This window comes from Nipponia nippon, unplaced genomic scaffold (assembly GCF_047370975.1).
Source record: "Nipponia nippon isolate SJK-2023a ecotype South Korea unplaced genomic scaffold, ASM4737097v1 scaffold_4, whole genome shotgun sequence".
Lineage (NCBI taxonomy): Eukaryota > Metazoa > Chordata > Aves > Pelecaniformes > Threskiornithidae > Nipponia > Nipponia nippon.
In genome coordinates, this window is record NW_028262358.1 from 44,536,247 (window position 1) to 44,554,920 (window position 18,674).

Genomic DNA, 18,674 nt, shown 5'->3' on the forward strand with positions numbered 1-18,674 from the left:
AGTGGGTAAAAAAAAAAAAAAAAGTAGGCAGTAGGCAAACTGTGAAATTCCTAGCAAGCTCTTCAAAATTCCGGAGTCATACTGTGCTTGTTTGTGCTCTTGCAGCGTGTGCGCAGAGCATGGGTGTTCTTCCCTGCAATCAGTAAATGCTCTTTGTTTATAGCGTGCACTTTGGTACTCACTGCGTTCAGAGTGTGGTGCACCAATACGTCACTGGGGTCAGGGATCTTTCAGGGGGGAAACGGAAGGGTGACTTTAAGAAGAAGAAAAAATAAGGCAATAAGGAGGGTGAGTAAGAAAGAACAACTTCTCACGCAGCCACTTTTTTACAGCTTTTGCTGCCATTGTTGTTGAAAAGAGAGGGGTGTAAAATCAGAAAGCTGGCCTGCTGCTCATGAGCTGGTTGCCTCGTGGGAATCCAACTAGGAGAAATTTTCTGTTTTTCTTCTTTTTTTTTTTTTTTTTAAAAAAAAAAAAAAGAAGTTTGATGCAACACTGGCTTTGTCCTGCCGTTAGCCTGGGTCCTGCTTCCCAGTTCGAAGAGTCCTGTTTTAGTCTTTATTTTCACAGCTGTTGGAATGATTAGGCTGTAGATGTCAGAGAGAGAAAAGGAAATAGCAGTAAATCTTGTTTAATGTATAGGCACTTTAAAGCATAAAGTGTTTGTTCAAACGCTGTTGTTCCATACCTCTGCTTTGCTTTTTTTCTTAAATACTTTGTCACGCTGCAGCCTGACTCTGTCCCCTTCCTCCCTTTCTCTTATCTTGCTTTGTATCTTGGATAAGGCAATGGACAGAACAGGGTAGGAAGTTTACTTTCATTCCCCGGTGGGTCTGACCACTGGATCACGTCGAGCAGCCTGTTCTCTGCTGCAGCTGTGACTTGTCCCCGCAAACAGCAAACTGCCACCAGGAATCTAGAGATTTTGTTGCCTACAAGCCACTCATCTCTCTCCTGCTCCTTGTTTCTGTTCTTTCTTGGTCATCTGGTTCAGTGCCTGTTTTTGGGTAAGGCACAGCTTGCATTTGCTCTGAAGGGTCTCGAGTGAATTACCATGTGGTATAACTGAATTTGTTAGGTGCCTCTAAAGAGGCTGTGATTAAATTGCCAGTTATCTCGGGATGGCATTACAGGACACCTCTCTGTGTTTGAGAATATGTAAGCAAGCCTTTCTTTCCTCCATCTTTTTAAAAAGATGTGTTATTGTTCACTGTGTTATTGTTCCAGTCATTGTGGTCTGGAAAACAGCCGCCCGTAAGGTGAATACAGCTGGGAACGGAGGGTGAGGAAAACCTGCCCTGCCTCAGATCTAGTGCAGCTGGCATTTTCTTTTTTCCTGCCGGCTCACTTAACCTGCCTGTTGTGGACAGCCTGCAGGTGGAATGGGAAGAGTTTTCCCAGTGTAGGCGTCATTCGGGTTGACCCCACATTATGCATGTGTATGGGAAAAGGAGTTGTGAAATGTACCCGTCTGCTCCCTCCCTTTTTCCCATAAAATAACAGGCCTTCCACTTCCAAATGCTTATTTTTAACACACCCTAGTGCATCTGGTTTCCCTGTGAGCCTGCTCATCTGTTACAGCTGCTAAAACCCCTGCTCTGAACACAAAACATCCTTCAACCATAACTGTCCATGGGCCTTGTTTGGGAGCTGCATGTTCAGACCTTTCAAGTTCTCCTTTTTAGGGCTGGGTTTCTCTTTTTTTAGTCTTTTTTTGCTATGTTGTTTGATTTTTCACATGTTCTTAGACCTCCATAGTGGTTATGTTTACAGAGGAACAACTGCAGCAGCTGCTTATAGTTCAGTAATGCCTTGGACATTGATTTATAATGAATACTTTAAAGAAAGGTACATTAACCTCTGAAGTCAACAATTATAGCATAACCTAAGCATAGGAGAACCCTTTTCCCCCTAGTCAACAGGAGTTAGCGTTCGCCTTATTTCCTCAAGTATCACTTCAGAAATGTTACGTTCTGACTACTGTCACTGCCTGCTCTCCTTACTTAGGGTTCAAACTTTCCTGAGTACTTCCAGCCGCCTGGCATGAAAGCCACATCGCAGCCATCAGTTTTACTGTTGATTGCAATTGTTTTAGTTTCTTCTGAACTGTTTCCCTTTCTTTGCTGATTTTTGTGTTTCTCTATGGCTGCTTATATTTCTATACTGTTTTTTATGAACTGACCAGAAAGAAGCACTATATTCCACTTGCACGACTTCACTCTAGAGTGTACTGAAGTTCTGGTTCCTTTGTTATCAGCTATTACTCAGTTTTATGAATGCTAGCCCCTTTGATGGCTGTGGCTCTCTTAAGAGAAGTCTTCACTGAGTTGGCCTCAGGGCTCCTCCAGGCTTTTATTGAGTGTTAAGTTAATTTAGAACTCAGGAAAAAAAGTATAAATAAGTATCAGCATGTAGATAAAAGCAAAATGGGTGCTTATTAGTGCCTGGGACTTACAAGTCGAAAAAAATAGAACCAATGAATGAATGGGTTTTAGTCTGAACTTTTGGTGTGTTGCCTTCAAATCAGAAGGGCTGCCCGGTCCTGTTCACAAAGCATGTGGAATTTGGTGAGAGTCCTTCTGGGGACTTCAAGGGGATTTAGCTCCTTGAGCATCCAGCCTAGACTGGTACTGAGGGATGCTTAGGCCTGGATTGGGTGCCCTTGGGTACAGCATTCGGGGTGACTGTAGTGTTACTCCCTGGCTGGCAGTGATGGAAAAGCTGAAATGTTAGCAAATTGCTGCTATTTTTCCTTCACTACTCTTATAACTGGCAGATTTCCCAATAAAGATGATTTTTTGGGGGGAAAAAATGCTCCTCTGTTGAAATAATGAGTATAAACTGGTCTTTGGGAAGTTGTGCCCTGTTCTCCAGATGCATGTGTGGCCATGGTTCTGGCATTGGGGGAGAGAACAGAGAAAACAGAAATGTTTGAAGAACAAGGAACATCTTTGTCCGTACTTCAGCCTTATTTCTTCATGAGCCCTCTGAAGTTACATGTTATTCATTAGACTTACTCATCTGACTGTCTTCTCAAGGCCATTCCCTGCCTCCTCCCTGCTGTAGTGCCTATCTGCTCTACATCTTCACATTGCACACCACCGGTACTGCCCATGGACTTGTACCTGCAACACTTGCCTGGCTTGGGAGTCTTTAATCCCTTTCAGCAGGTGTGTGGGGATTTGAGGAGTCACAAAGCCACAGCATTCAGGTGTGGGAGGTGTTGCTTCAGGTAAAGCGCCAGACTAAAAGAAGCCCTGCTAGAAATTAAGTATCTTGAACTGTGATCTCCCCCGGATTAAGTGACCCTGTGTGCATGTGTGACCCTTTGGCCATTTGCTGTAGCATGGAGGTATGCACATCTCCTCTCCAACCCAGCCCTCACCTCATCGCTTGACTCCATGTGTGGAGTCACACTGAACTGGGAGAACATGAAGGCTGTCTGGGAAAGGATGGGTGAGGAAAACCAGGCACCTTTAATCAAACAGATCTGGTATTAAAATAAGTGTTTTCTGAGTTGCCAAGAGTTTCACACTCAAGGGAAGCTATACAAAATTCAAAGTTGTGTTTTAACTGTTTGGCAGTATCTCTTTAACTGGTAACATCTCCTCTTCTCAAATTTTGCCCGTGGCAGTCAATAAAACAAATTGAGGCTAATTGAATAGGAGCCATATGTGTGATAATTAATTGGGAGTGCATTCTGATTCAGTGCTCTGTAGTTCCCTGCCGAGTTAAAGATGCATTCACAACTCCAATTCACTGAATCATTCTAAGAGGACAGAATAAAGACAGAAGGGAGGCATCAGAGAGGGAATGCATGCTGAGGCCAGGCAGAAACACAAGCAGAGATCAAAACAACAAGCAAGATAAATGAAAAGGGAAAGGGATGGGCAAAAAGGCAAAAGGCATGCAGTGAAAAATCTGAGAGGGTAATGCAACAGACATTGATAAGCAGGAACTCAGACCTATAGAGGAAGAGAAATCATGAGCATGACAGAAGAGGACGTTAAAGATATTTGGAAAGGAAGGCAGCAACAGGACAGAAGAGAAAGATGAGAATGGACACATAGATCAGAAATAGGAAGCATGTAATATTTTAAGGGATTGTGTGGGTATACAGTGGCACAAAAATTTTATAACCTGTCCATCTAATGCTTAGCTTCCAAATCATGTAAATCTAATGAGATAAGTAAATTAATGAAATTTGTCATATTGAGTATTGGAAACCTGTTTGAATGGATGGACCGAATTTGCATAAGAATAGATGTTCTCAGCAAGCGTTCATCCATTCACTTGGATAGTGTAGATCACCTCCTGTTTTAGATTTAACTGAATCAAACATTTAGGGGCAAGCTGAGGTTTGGAGCACTAAACTCAAACCTTCCATTCAAGATGATGCTTACTCAGGCAACTTTTGCCAAAATATGAAGACAGGGGAAAGGCTGAGATTGCAGAGGAGATGTTCAGCAACTGTAACGGTTCTAACTGAGGTGATATATCAGTTGTGTACAGAGAGCAGCAGGGAATAATTTGTGCTACAGCTTGCTCAAGTCCTGGTTGTCTCCTGATGTACTGGACCCAAATTACCTGAGGGCTTATAAAAGCAAAATGTAAAATGTCTCTCGCTTCTTCCTGAGATAATGCAAAATGCAGAATTATGTCACCGTCGCCACTGAGAATTGTCTCTGAAGCTTTGTGCTAGTTGGGACTAGGTAAATGCTGGATGAATGCTAGAGGGATTTTTTTTTTTTTATTCTTTGACTAGCAGTGTTTGCTCTCAAAATACCATCTAGTTCAACCATGTGTTGGAGATTTTTTCAGTCTGAAGAGTACTGTAGAGACTACTGTAACAACTGCTGTAAATGATTAACACTCTTAACAGTCCTTGCAATGAAAAAAAAACAGAGGTATTAGAAGTTATCCCTGTTTTAGACTGGATTTTGTACAACAGCGCAGTAGCAGTCAGATTTTTCTTCTTCTTCAGTGTAGTATCACTGATGCTGCACTCACAGGTTTACGGCACTGGAATGGCTTGGTTAGCTTCCGTTTTGCCTCCCTTCATCTTTTGGTGAGAAATATGGATATGGAAAACCCTGTAGTGAACGAAACTAGTATTTGTAATTTAGGCTTTCTTTCTAAGGCATAATTCACCAGTCTTTGTCTTATTCTTGTATTTCCTCATACTTTCTTGCCATCTCTACCTCCTAATTTTATTTTTAAGCAGTCACTTTGAGTCTGAAAGTGACGATTAAAATATCTTCAGTATATGTTATTTTAATATTGCACACTGAAAAAGCATAAAAGCACTTTGTTATCAGCAATAAAGAATACTAAGAATGAGTTCTGAAACGCCTTGCTGTCCTTTCCTCCTTTTATGATGTTTAAACAATGTGCATCTCTCTGTGCGGAGTAAAGGAGGTAAACGTCTTAGCCTCATTTGCTGAAGCAGCTCCCAACATTTTGGTAATTTTTTTTTTTTTTTGCTGTCTGATCTCACTCTCTTTTCTGGTGGAAACTTCACCAGGACATTTCTCATCACCTCTTTTCTATTCTCCAGGTCCTTATAGTTTCTTAGGCTTTTGCCACTTCACTCGTGGGCCCATCAGCCCGCACAGAGCCCAAGTGGATTGGTCCTGCAGAGCTCTTTACCCAGAGCGGGGCACAGCAGAGTACCTTTCCTATAATGTTTGCATTGGCTCACAATGGGAAAGCCAGAAAAATAACACTCACCTGTAGTATTTCAGATGCGTGTTTCTGGGTGCAATTAACACATTTGCTTTAAAATTAAAAGTACTTCTATGAATTGTGGACTGTGAGGTATGGCTGTGATGCTGGGACCTGTGCTAAGCCCCATCCTTACAGGAATGTCAGGGTCCCAGCTCTTTTTCACTGACACAGGAGTGACTACAAACACATCTGTGTGGTTGGCATAATCCTTCCATTTATAAAGCTCCTTGTATTGCTTAGTATAAAATATCTGAAGATAGTGACTAAATGCCTTTTAAAAGAAAAAGCGTACTCAAGCAAGGGGAAAGAAATTAAGTAGCAAAGTAGGCAAGTAAGACAAAAGTGGGGATATTGATGACATTTTGGTAAAGCATTAGTGAATATTTTAAAACACATAGATGCTTAAATGACCTGGCTTACAAATAAGAGGTGAATTCCCCAGCTAAACCTTTGAATGTCAGAGCACTTGGGTGGGCTGTTTAATCCATGTTTGGGCATTCAGCTTTTGATCTCAAATTCACACCTCTCATTTGCGTCCCTATTGCTGCAGGAGCACAGAAACCTCATCTTCAGGAAAGGCTTCAGAATATGCCAAATAAACATGCTCAGTAGTATCTTAGCAAATGACTGCAATTCTGATTTTTACACCTACTTAAACAAACAAACAAAAATCCCAAACCAAACAAACCACAAAAAACCCAAAACCCAAATCTGAGAAGCTCTCGGAATGAATTATAAAAACCTTTTTAAGAAAGTAAAGAAACCCTAAGAACAGGAAGCATTACTGGTAATAAGATCTTCCTATGTTTTAAAAGGATCTTCCAGCAGCGCTGTCTTTAACAACTGGAACTTTTTGTACCTTAGCCCTCCCCCAGTTTCCTAGTGTGCAATCAAAGCCACTTTTTATTGTGAAACACTGGAGCAGTCAGGGAAGGAGGAGAGGAAGAAAGCACAAAAAATAAAAATCAGAGTGAGTTATCAGGAAGGAGCTGCTGTTTTCATTTTTAGGAAATCTATCTTTATTAACATAAGTTAAACCTAAGGCATGCCTTCCATGCAGCTGCCCAGAAAACCTGGGTATGGTTATGCACGACGGGGCTGTCAGCCTTTGCTGTTATAATCGCACTGAAATCATTCTGCATTTTAGATGAAATTGATTTAAAACTACTTGGGCATCCTCACACTTCCAATTAGTACCATCATTTTTGCCTCTGGTGTCCTTCGAATATTCATGGATGCCTGCTTATTCTGCCATCTCCTCATTCTCCCTCCTGCCTCACTGTCACTACTACTACTACTACTACTGTGTTTTTAATGCTAAGCCTTCCGTTTATAGTGCCAGCAGCGTAAGACATTCACACGGAAATGTTGATTTCCCAACCCCCCCCCGACTCCCATGAATAATCATAGGGCTGCAGCATAGTAAAGTTTCTCTCTGTTAGACTTGCCTGTTAGATGTCATGGAAAGATGGATTAAAATTCATTGGACACAGACAAAGAAAAACTTTGGATCTACCCTAGAAAGGCATCTCTTGCATCCCCCAGAGGGGAGCTGCTTTTCTTTGTTTTGTTCTCTTTCAAAGTAGAGATCTCCTCCTTCACAGTAGGAATCCTGGAAATCTTGAATTTGTGTTTTGGGGCAAAACCCAGCAACAGCAAGGCAGATAGAACAGCTGCGATTTTATTTTCATCTTCTGGAAATAAGCATAGTAATGATCTTTTTTTTTTCTTTTTTTTTTTCCCTCCTCAATTTGCCCAATTCTTACCATCCACTGTATGTTCCCCAGGCTGCCTGAATCCCCCTCAGTCTTTTTTCTATCTTTCTAAGGAAACTGGGAGAGTAAAGTGGGAGAAGAAAGTCTTTCCAGGTTGAAAAATGAGGCAGTATTTTTGGACAAGGGAAGTATAGGAAGTGGCTTCATCCTTTTGCAAAGGGATGCGATAGTTAAAATGGCACGAACAGTGCTGTGCAAACCAGTGGATTATCTCAGTGCCCGTGTAAATGCTGGATTAAAAGAGCACGAGATAGGTATTTCAGGAACTAAGCAGGATGTTCGCTTGAAAATTGCTGAAGACTTAGCTGAAGATGTTCAAACACAATCGCTTGCTCTCTAGGGCAAGTGCGGAAGGACCTGCACTGGGTTTGCATAGAATAATGCCGTTCAGGAAGAAATCCAATTATTGAGCTAATTATCACCTTGGATGAGTGGTAACAACCAAGTTTAAAGTAAGAGCCCACTGGAGGAAAGCCCAATTCACCCACTAGTCCCAAAAGTTCACTTTGAGAGGTCCTAGTGGGCAGCAAAAAGCCCGGGAGTAAAGGCGTCGCCGGTTTAATTGTTAGGTGCAGTGTATTATAGTTTAATGCTATGCAAATTCCCATTGCCTTCAAGAAGGTGCAAACATAGCTTTGGTTACTAATAATTGTGGAAGATTTTTAAAGTCCAAAATGGATTACCTGACTGAATTTATTCAACTAAACCAATTTCAGGACAGAAGTTTGCTTTACAAACTACCTATATTACTGTAAGTCTTAAAAAAAATTAAAATTATGCTTCAAAATATCTGTATAAAGATTTGCGTTTTTGTGGTAGTGTCTGAAAAGGTAAATCCTTTCTTGTCTCATGTCCTGAGGCCCATGTTTTAGCTGCTTAAGCAATCGTTACTGTGCTTGGAATGGAGGATAAAGCTGCAACGGCGCCTGGTTTTGTTTTGTTTGAGAGCGCCCTTCTGTTTCCTTCCCTTCTTCCCAGTCAGGCTGCATTATCCCTCTCGGAGTGCCCTGAAGTACTCGTGATTTTCCTTGATTGTTTCATGCATCTTTATCTCAAAAAAAAAAAAAAAAAAAGTGGGGGGGGGAAGAAATGGAGCTAGAGCTGCACGCTGGGCAAAAGGATATTCCTACTTATTAGAGATTAGAATTTTCTGAAGTATTGCTTGATTTGTATGGGTCTCAATATGCCTCAAGAAGAGAAATGCTTTATAGGTTGGTAAAAAATTGGGGTAAAGAATAGTGTTGACTTGTACCTCATACTGCCACACTGATTTCAGAGGGACTGAAAGTTAATAAGGAGTCTCATAATCTTAAAACATATGCATTTGGAAATCAGCAGCGTTTCTCTGCTGAGAATAGAAAATTGATTGAATTCTATAACCTTGTCTTTATGCTTACTCTTGCATATGTTGCAGTTGCAGGTGGATGTATATCAGGGTAGAAGAATTCTGACAACCATTTTGAAGCAAAATCATTCTTTATATTTTGAGCTGCTTAGAAGGCCCTCCCCCCCATTGCCATTTTCTGTTGCATAGGAAATGAAAATTGCAGTTACAATAAGCTGAGCCAACCAGAGGCAGGAAGATAAATAATACATCAAATAAAATGTTAATCTATGTAGATAATGTACTAATATTAACCACAAATAATTCTAATTAAGACTCATATTCTCTCTAGCTGTATTTCTTGCAAAGTAAAGAACATGCCTTTTTAAAGCAAAACTCATTTGCTGGTAGGGAGTAGACATAAAGCAATTCTGTTCCTCTTCTGTCTACTACATGGAAGCCTGTTTTCCACAGCTTTTTGGGGGAGGCGGAGAAGGTGCATGAAAAGGCTTTCTAACATTAGGGATGTCAATGGCATCCTTCTCCCAGTTGGCTTCAGTATGGGCTTATAGCTTCAGCTCAAAAACTTCCAACCTTTTAAATAACTTGTATATTGACACACAAAATCCTGGGAGCCAATACTGCGATGAGGACACACAGACTCCCAGAGAGTACTGCAAAGACAACATTACCCCGAGCTTACACCATCCTTTTGCAGTGTTATTTAAGCTGTTTGAAAGCCTCCCATGTAACTTCTACCCTCTTTGCTGCAGTCTTCGTCAGGGCATGTCTAAGTTCTCGTAGCGAGTAGCTAAATTCAGGCTAAGTTGACAGGCCAGCCATCAGCTGGTTCAAAATCTCCGCTGTGGTCTGTGCTCCACCCTAATGAGCCAGACCACAGGCAGTCCCACCTGGCCAGGCTGCCCTCATCACAGTTTGACAAAGGACACGATGAGGACCACGCCTGGGTGTCTCCCTCGGTTCCCGTGCCAGGAGAGGTGGTGCGCTGGCACTTTTCCCCTGCGTTTGCAGGCTGTTGAACAGATGAGATTCTCACCACTGTCACATGTAACCTTATGCTGACTGTTGTTTGGGGCAAGTGGCTTTGTCTTTACCCATTTTCTGCTTTAACACCATTTTCCAAGGAGTGATAATATTCATATATCTGATTGATAGACCTTCTGCTAAGGTTAGCGATTGAGGGCAAAACTTTTGAGGCAATATTCTTAAGGAAGTGTCCTGAAATCCTAAAGCACCACTGCCAGAGCAGTATTTCAGGGAAATTTACATTTGCTATAGCATTTCAGTTACCCAGGCTTTCACTTGTACCCTGGAGGCTTGGGAGATGGATGCTTGGGAGATGTTTTGCACTTCTGGTGTTGAATATCCCTAGTGACCACAACAACCACTCCCTTCTGTTGGACACATGCTTGCCCACAGTGATTTACTTGTTCCTTATTTTCAGGCTTTGTTAGTGTTTTTTGTTACAGGTAGGAATAAAAGCTCAATCCAATCTACCTTTTAGTTGTGTTCTGGTTTGTGACTGTTTTTCCTGTGGTATTTATATCACTGCTACAATGAAAATACTGAGTAGGGAATGTGTCATTCATAAGTGAGACAGGGTTACTGTCTGTATGGATTAAGACCCTGTAATTTACTCCTTTTCAAGCAATAAGAATGACAAGGGACTCTCTCGTTGCTGCCTAGCTAAATATGAAACTAAGTGGTTTTTTTGTTGTTGTTTTTCCATAGATGTTATACACCCACAGAAATATTTTCTCACAAAGAAAACCCCTTGAGTCCAGCTGTTTCCCTTAAGGCTCAGAAGGGAAGACAGACTAATTTAATATTCTTTCTATTCATTGTTTTGGTGGCACCTGGCTGATATGCTTCTGGAGCCAGTTCAATTATTTAAGTACATAGTGTTGTGTATTATTGTAGATGCCAAATTCTGAAAGGACTCTGCCCCACAAGAAGGAAAATGGGGAAGAAAGAGTTTGAGGAAAAGGAGGAGGGGCCATGGACACTTTTGGTTTGTGTGCTGATAAGCTACAATATCAATAGCAATACTGAAGTGAAATAACTGTATATGCCTACTTGGAGTAAACCGATGAACAGGTTACAGTGTGAACTGCATAATGATATAAACACAGAATGAGAAGATATGTTAAAAAGAAAATTAAAATGTGGTTTTGGGAGAGTCTTATTTTTGTAAAAAAGAATTGGCTGTACAACATGTCTTTATTTCCAGCACCAAAAGGTCGGACCATTCCAACACCAGACTGGCAATTCAGATCGAAAAGGATGCAGGTATGGCCTCGGAGTTTGGGTGTTTTGCTTGATTTACAAAATGTGATGTATTTACACTGTCGAGGCTTTTCCTGGGAAGCTGAAGAGATGCAAAGGGTTTAAATGTTTTGTGAACAAACCAGAGCATTTTAAATGCAGCAGAGCATTGGTTTAGGTCGTGTGACTTGATAAGTAAATTTGCTCTTCAGTTACATGTGGCTGATCAGATAGCTGCTGAGCTGCGAATTGCTTGGTTAATCGTAACACTGCTGGTTTTGCGGAGTACGCAGCAGACACCTGAGCTAGACTTGAAGGTCAGTTGTGGGCAGGGAAAGGTTTTGGAAAAAAGCAGCAGGTTAACAGTGCCCCTGCTGCTGAGCAGTTTGCGCTGACAGGTATCTCCTCTTCCCTGGAGAGAAACCTTTTGGAGAGGGGGTAAAGGCAAGTTGGAAAATTTGCAGGAGGGGGTAAAAGGAGGAAGTAGGAAAGATGGTGGACTTCTCCTCTGGGTATTGGTGCATGAAATGAGCTCTGATCCATGGCCATGTAAAGCACCTTCCTGGGCTGCACCGAGTGGTTCCTGTGAGACTGGGAAGCAAGAGCGTTACTTGGCAAGTCAGTGGACGCGGAAAGCGTGTGGTGCCTCAGCTGATGCTCTTCAGCACCTGGCGGGACACAGTCCTTTCCCGGGGAAACAGGTACCAGTGTTTCATGCCAAATCCCAGTCCTAGTGAGAGGGGCCAGGGTTTCATACACAGGTTTCTTCGGTTTCAGTGTTCTGCAGCTGATTTTATTTTGCTACTGAGGTGTCAGGGGCTTGTATTGTGGAGGTATAAGTTTACATTGTAATTACTGCTGTTATATTTTTACACACCCTCCCTTTTTATCCTTATCCATTACATCAGTAGCATGAACAAATATACATCTTCAAGCAGAAATGGGTGTAATCCAGGGTATCCAAGAAGGCGAGAGAGGTACTAGCAGTTGGAGGCATATATAGTGCTCTTTCATTATTTATCATTTCAAGGCAGGGAGTTAAGATGTTTCCCAAGGCCGTTCTGTCATCTGATAGCAATAACCTTCAGCATTATTATATATGCTAATAAGTTAATTATGTTTTAAACCCCATAGCTCAAGCAAAACGTTCCTTTTGTGTGTGTGTGCTTAAAAGATTCGGTTTATGACTTGTTTAGATTTTCACTGAATATATTCCAGAAGGTGTATAGCTGAGTATGTCTGTATGTGCATACGCACCTGCATATACATACATACCAGGGCTGGATGCATAATGGCCATGGTGATGAAAAGCAGCATAGAAACACGCCCACTCCTCTTCTCATATTGAGGAGCAATTTGTAGGGGAAGCTATAGCCTGTCATCCTCTGTTTTTTTTCTCCATGTTAGATCTGCTCCTAAATGTGCACGTACGTAAATATGCATGTGTACCTGTATATATGTATCTGCGTACACTCTCGTGTGTACAAATACACCTACAAGATGTTGGTTTGTACATGTGTATCTATTCATGCACCAGCATTTTAAAAGTATTGAAGGTGAGACACTGATGCATTATAGAAAAGCAGTTCTTATGTCAAGCATATATTATGTAGAAGAGCAGAAGCACAAGACAACACCACATTGGATTATGCGGCACTGTGTTAGCATTTGTGAAAGGTTCATTCCCTTTCACGGATCACCATCATAAAGTGCTACTTTTAATCCAGTTAAATGCCGTGGACCTTTATGAGAGAACACTTCTAGACTGTGATGGGGTGTTTTTCATCTGGACAATTGGTCCAAGCAATGTGTAATTGGACAGCTACTATTTTTAAAGAAGTGGTAGCAATTCTAGTGGGTAATGAATCTTGTTTCATTCTTTCTGAATATACTAAGTCACCTCTTTTAAAATATGTATCATCATCTTACTTCATGGGCAAAGCCTTGAAAAAATCCTGGAGGAGTAAAAGAAAAAAATCCCAATAAAATCACTGGAAGCTGTGTGGCTGAATTCTTTAAAAATCTCAGAAATAATATTCAGATTTAAGCTTATGTACTGAAATAATAATGATTTATGGTTCCTTAAAATTAAGAACAATGTGTAGACATTAACTTAGCATTGCAGAGACTTTCAGTGGAGCCAAAAAAGTCTTGCTGTTCTAAAACATGGAGGTGATTTGATTCAGTCTGAAATATGTGTTATCACTAATTTGATGTTATATTTACAGTATTGTTCATATTAAACAAAAGTTTCGGCCTGCTTCTCTGAAGGGCTAAAAATCACTGAGGAAATGTAGGTTGTATAAAGTATCAGGAAGATACCATCCAGCTAGAGGAAAGAGCTTTATGCAGGAATAAAAAAGAATATGGGATTTTATGCAGAATGGCTTAGTGTATTATAAATTTTATTCTTTACAAATGTGTGCTGCTCTGGTTGTAGGAAATGATGACAATAATCTCAACTCCATTTTTTATGAGCATTTGACAAGATCTCTGCAGGAGTCTCTTTGTGGAGATTTGATTCTGGGCCGCTGGGGAAACTACAACACAGGAGACTGTTTTATTCTGGCATCGGATTATTTAAATGCCTTTGTGCACTTGATCGAAATTGGAAATGGCCTTGTCACCTTTCAGCTCAGAGGGCTGGAATTTCGAGGTAAGGATCCCTGATGATTTAAATCACAACAAAACAGCAACAAACCCTGTCTGGCTTTTTAATCTGTCACAACTCTATAGTAGGACGTAGAGTTTAAGGACCTTTCTCTCTGTCTCTCTTTTTATAGATACTTATCTGTCTGTCTAAAAGCTCTGTACTTCTTTGTATCATTATTTGAATGACAATGTTTTGAAACCTAGATGTTAAGAAATTTGGAGTCGTGTGCTACAGTATCTTAAGACTTTCAGAAAGAAAGCACGTTGAGTTATTTGCTTGGTTCACAGATGTTTTAGGTTATGCTTAGTTATGTTTTCGGATTGTTCCTTTCCCTCCATAACCATGAAAACCAAAGTTGTTCTTAAAGTTGTTCAATGCAAAACTTGTCTTTGAAAAAACCCCAAATATCATAAGACTCCTCCCATGGAAAATATCCTGTGTCAGATCATGCAAGATGCCAGTGCTGAGATGGTCTCCGTCACAGTAGAACAGGAGGGGAGAAGCAAGTTGATCAGGCCTTCATGTATCTCTTATTTAGGAAGTGCTGACTTCAGTTGAAGAAGGGACCTCGCTTTCTTCCTCTTCAGTATATTCCTCTGTCAGGAAACTCCTCTTTAATGAATGGCAATTGCATCTGCCTCCTCGGTGGTGTGGCTTTTGTGAGGCCAGTTGCTTGTAGTGTCACACTCCTGTCCTTTTGTCTGTTGTTGTCCCTAAAGTAGGAAGAAAAATGAAAGTAAACCCACAGAACTTTTAAACAGCTTTTAAATTTTGCTCACGCTGCACGTGTTGGCTGCCTGGGTTTGTTGCTTGGGTTTGTGACCTTTCAAAGATACCACTTTGCAATTGCAGGTGATCGTAGTTTTGAAATCCCAGAACAAACAGCTTCCCAGGCTCAAGGGCTGAGCATCTAATGGGCAACATGTAGAGGAGTGTATAATCAAGGTGACTTTTCAACAAGGTTGAGTATGAGAAAATAGGAGACAGACTGACTCTTCGAATGCACTTAGGTGTGGGAGGATTAGACTAGGAAATAACATGCGTGGGCTCAAGTCTTGACTCTGTGACAGGCTCCCTGTAGGATGTTGAACAGGTTGCGGTAAATGCTTGATGTTCGCTTTCCTTCCTGGATGGTGGGGACGAAGATTACACTCCTGTATCGTAAGAAAGACTATGTAGAAAACAGTAAATACCTGAAACAGCTTGGTATTGTAGTACCTGAGGAGATACCTATTCAATATAAAGGCAATTTTTAAGAAAAAGCAAGTGGAAAGGACGAGAAAGAATTTATTTATCAGCCGTATAATTTCTTGTTGTTCATGATGATGATGATGTATGTGTGGCTCTGTAGCTTTCTTCAATTTCAAAGACATCTGTGCAAGTATTATCTTCTCCTTGTGTGCCCCCAAGGTAAGCAGTGGTGCTGCTGTGTCAGAGATAGTTACTGAGGTTAAGTACCCTATAGAGTCCACAGGTGGAAGGCTTTCTTTGGGTAGATTTGGAACTTGCTATTATTTCTTTCAAATTCAGGCCAGACGAATGCAAATTTATGTTGTTCTGCAAGAACAGTTAAATACTGTGGCAGTTCAAATCTCTTAGTTACAGTGCCACTGGTTTCACAGGCTGGTAAATCGCTGAGATAATTGCTTTTTTTGGTTTTTTTGAGGACAGTTTTAGTCAGCCTGTCATTTTTGGTTCCTCTTAGGTTGCTCAGTTATAATTCTTTATGGAAAGTCTGTGAAGTCAAAAAATAGTTCATTCGTTTCTGCAGATCCGAAAAGAAAAGTGACTTCCAGGAGGGATTTATGTATGTTAAAGAGGAGACGTATCTTGGACAATGCTGACATTTTGTTCAGATCTGTTGGGATTTTGAGTAAGCAGGACCATGTACATTTCCATTAACCTGCATTCTAATTTCAGAAAATTATCTTTGCTGATCATCCTTTTGTGTTAAAATAGTTCACTGTAGGATTTGAAACAAAAAGAAAGAAATCTCACTTTCACGCTTAAATTACATGAGTTTTGTGAGTGTTTTTTTTTCCTTTATGCAGTTGCCACCTACTGCTGAGTCCCTCTCCATCATCACCATCCCCAGGCAGTTCAGGAAAAGTAAATCTTGGAAACAGAGATGAAAAAATATGAGAGGATCCTCAAACCACGTCCTAGCTGGATAAAATGATCAGGGGCTTAGCAGACAGGCTTAATGAACTGGAAGTTGAATGGTAAACAACTGGATAGTTTTGTTGCAAAGTGGTTTGGGAAGACTTTGACTTTGAGCCAGGATGGTTCATTACCAGGCGAGTGCCATTTTGCATTTGGATCTGAGAGCAAAGCTCAAAAATTGCACTGTGCCACCTGTCAAGGCATCTCTGTATTCCCTAAAACCACAGTTTGAGTAACTAAATGGGTCTGAAAATTGACCTTTCCATGCAGATTGCCTTACACTGTTCAGTGTTACTATTGGAGCTGGTTCTCTTTGTGAATAGATCCAATGTGCTGGCTGCAACAGGTCTTTAAATTCAGCTGGGGCTGAGCCTCTCATTTGTTTCATGGGTTGCCATTTAGAGCCAGCTGAGTTCTCATCACGAATATCCCCTTTCCCAGTCTCGCTCACGCTCCTCAGGAGAAGGCCGGCAGCCTGCAAAGCAGCACCCTTACCTGAGGGTTCAAAAGACCTGGACCAAGAGAGCGGCAGCAAACTGTGAACTGGGAAAGCACAGACAAGTTACTGGAGGAGGAGGAGGAGTGGGAAAATGGGAATGGGAATCTCACCTAGATTATCTCATCTTCAGTACAAATCCAGTCCCCTATTCCTCCTCACCCTCAGAGTATCACTGGGGGAAGAGACTCCCTGGTACCAGAAGGAGAGGAAAAGGATGGAAATGGGAGGGAAATGGACTCCCCCCTGTTCTCCCTGAACGCACTGGATGATGTTATTCCAAGAATAAGAGAAAATGTGTCGTTAGTTTATGTCCTCGCAGACATGGTATGTAAGGAAGGTTTCTCCAGCTTTCAGAATATTTTCTCTGGGTAGAGGAGGTGTTGTGGGAAGAGAAACTAGGAGTGCATGAGTATTGTTATTACGTTGTTTGGCCTGGCACAGAGAAGCCACAGGATTGAATAAAGGAACATACCTGAGGAAAGAACAGCTCAAACATGTAGCATTTGACATGCCATGTGAGAGTTGAACCCCACTGGACCGTGCAGAATGGGTGCCAGAGAAACCACATGAATTACAAGCCTGCTTAAGGATGGAGTAGGAGGAACAGAGGAGCCCAGAAGGGAAGCAGGCACAAGCCAGATAAGATGGATCTGCCTGATGCAGACGATAACGAAAGCTTCATGGACTCCGAAGTGTGGGCAGGTAGTCTGCTGTGTGCCCCGTGGAGGCTTGCTGAGGTGGTGTGCTGACACCAGAGGGTTGCTTATGTCTCCAGGTAACCTGAGAGGTCTGGTGTGCTTTAGATAAACTATGCTGCTGTACCATGCCCTGCCTGTAACAGGTTTTGTCCTTGTGTCAGCAAGGAGCCCTGCTGTGGTGGGGCCGTAGGGGTTACGCAAGGGTGCCCAAACACTGGGGCACTGAGTCTGAGTAAAAGGAGCCAGAAGGGCTGACCTGAAGGCAGAAGCTGCATAAGGGGTCGGGCCCAGGGCTGTCGCAAGGAAGCTCTGTGAACTGAGCTGAAACTCTTCCTTGGAGGGTTTTCTTTGCTCCTTCCTTTGGGTGGGATTGCTGCCTGCAGGGGCAGAAAGTTAGACCGGGCTGCCCCCAGGCAGCACCAGGAGCCATTTCCTGCGCGGACTCGGCACATCCTTCCCCATTTCAAATCTTGCAGCTGGTGAGTGTGGGGTACAACTGAATACAGCAGGATTTTTTTATGCATAAGTGGGAAGAGTGTATGCAACTGCCATGGAAGAACCTGGTTGGTTTACAAAGTCAAGAGGCAGTTGTTAAGCACTAGGCTCATTTTGTCTGCTTTGGGCATCTTACATTCCTATTTTTAGCCGTCTGGTCATACACTGTTTTTCACATAGGACCCTGATTCCTTTCATTGTACAGAATGGTTTCCCACAAGGAGGAAGAAAAGGGCTAGAGGAGGAACTTGAAATCTGTAATTTCTGAGCTTTGGCTGCTTAACTTCAATTTCAAATGAGTAATTTTAATTGAGGGCCTTAAAAATCTGCTGTTCCTTAAATAGGAAGTCTGTGTTTGCTTTGGAAATGAGTGAATCAGAACAGTGCTCTCTGTGTCTGTGACTGTTTTCTGTTTATGAGTATACCAAAAGCAATATTTGCATTGTGGAGCTCTGGATTTTCCTATGGGTGTTTCTCATTGCGGTAGCTGAAAAGCTGTGCTGGCAATACTGCCACAGTAGTGGTCGAAGAAGGGGTCATAGAGTCTTCTGAATTTAAGTGTACTAGGAGCAGGAGGTATTGCCTCCCCAGTTTGCAGTCCAGCCTAACTGAAAGTTGGTATTATAAATGACTGATCCAGATGCCTTTCTAACGGTACGTAATAGAAGCATTTGGCTCAGCTTTTAAATGAAAAAAAAAAAAAACCAAACCAAAACCAACCAAACCCTTGCAGACAGGGTAAGAAGACACAGACTGAGCAGACTGAAAGACGACAGTCAGCAAAGCTGGGATTCCTCTCAACCATCTTCAGTCCTGTTCAAATTAAGCACCTTGTGTGAATCAGTTCTTCCCTCTCCCTTTCTACGGAGAGAAAGGGGATGTGCCTGCATCGTGTCATTCGTCCGGTGTGTAAAGCAGGGGGGAGCCAGGCCTTGAGAAGAGACGCCCAACTCCTCCTTTTCCGAAAACAAAGAGAGGGTAGTAATGAGCTCAGGCTAGGTGAAAACATTCAGGTAGCTCCATGTTGGTGTGGGGGAATCAAGCCCTTCAGTAA

General features: G+C 41.9%; 1 protein-coding gene across 2 annotated transcripts in view; it reads left to right on the top strand.

Annotated features, from left to right (window-relative positions):
* The window catches only part of PCNX2 (pecanex 2), a 165,017-nt gene that overhangs the window by 109,572 nt on the left and 36,771 nt on the right, over window positions 1-18,674 (top strand). For both annotated transcript variants that reach the window (XM_087775005.1, XM_087775006.1), the window contains 2 exons: window positions 11,078-11,136; window positions 13,553-13,768. In XM_087775005.1, the coding sequence (XP_087631131.1) occupies window positions 11,078-11,136; window positions 13,553-13,768 (275 nt within the window). The remainder of the gene's footprint in view (window positions 1-11,077; window positions 11,137-13,552; window positions 13,769-18,674) is intronic.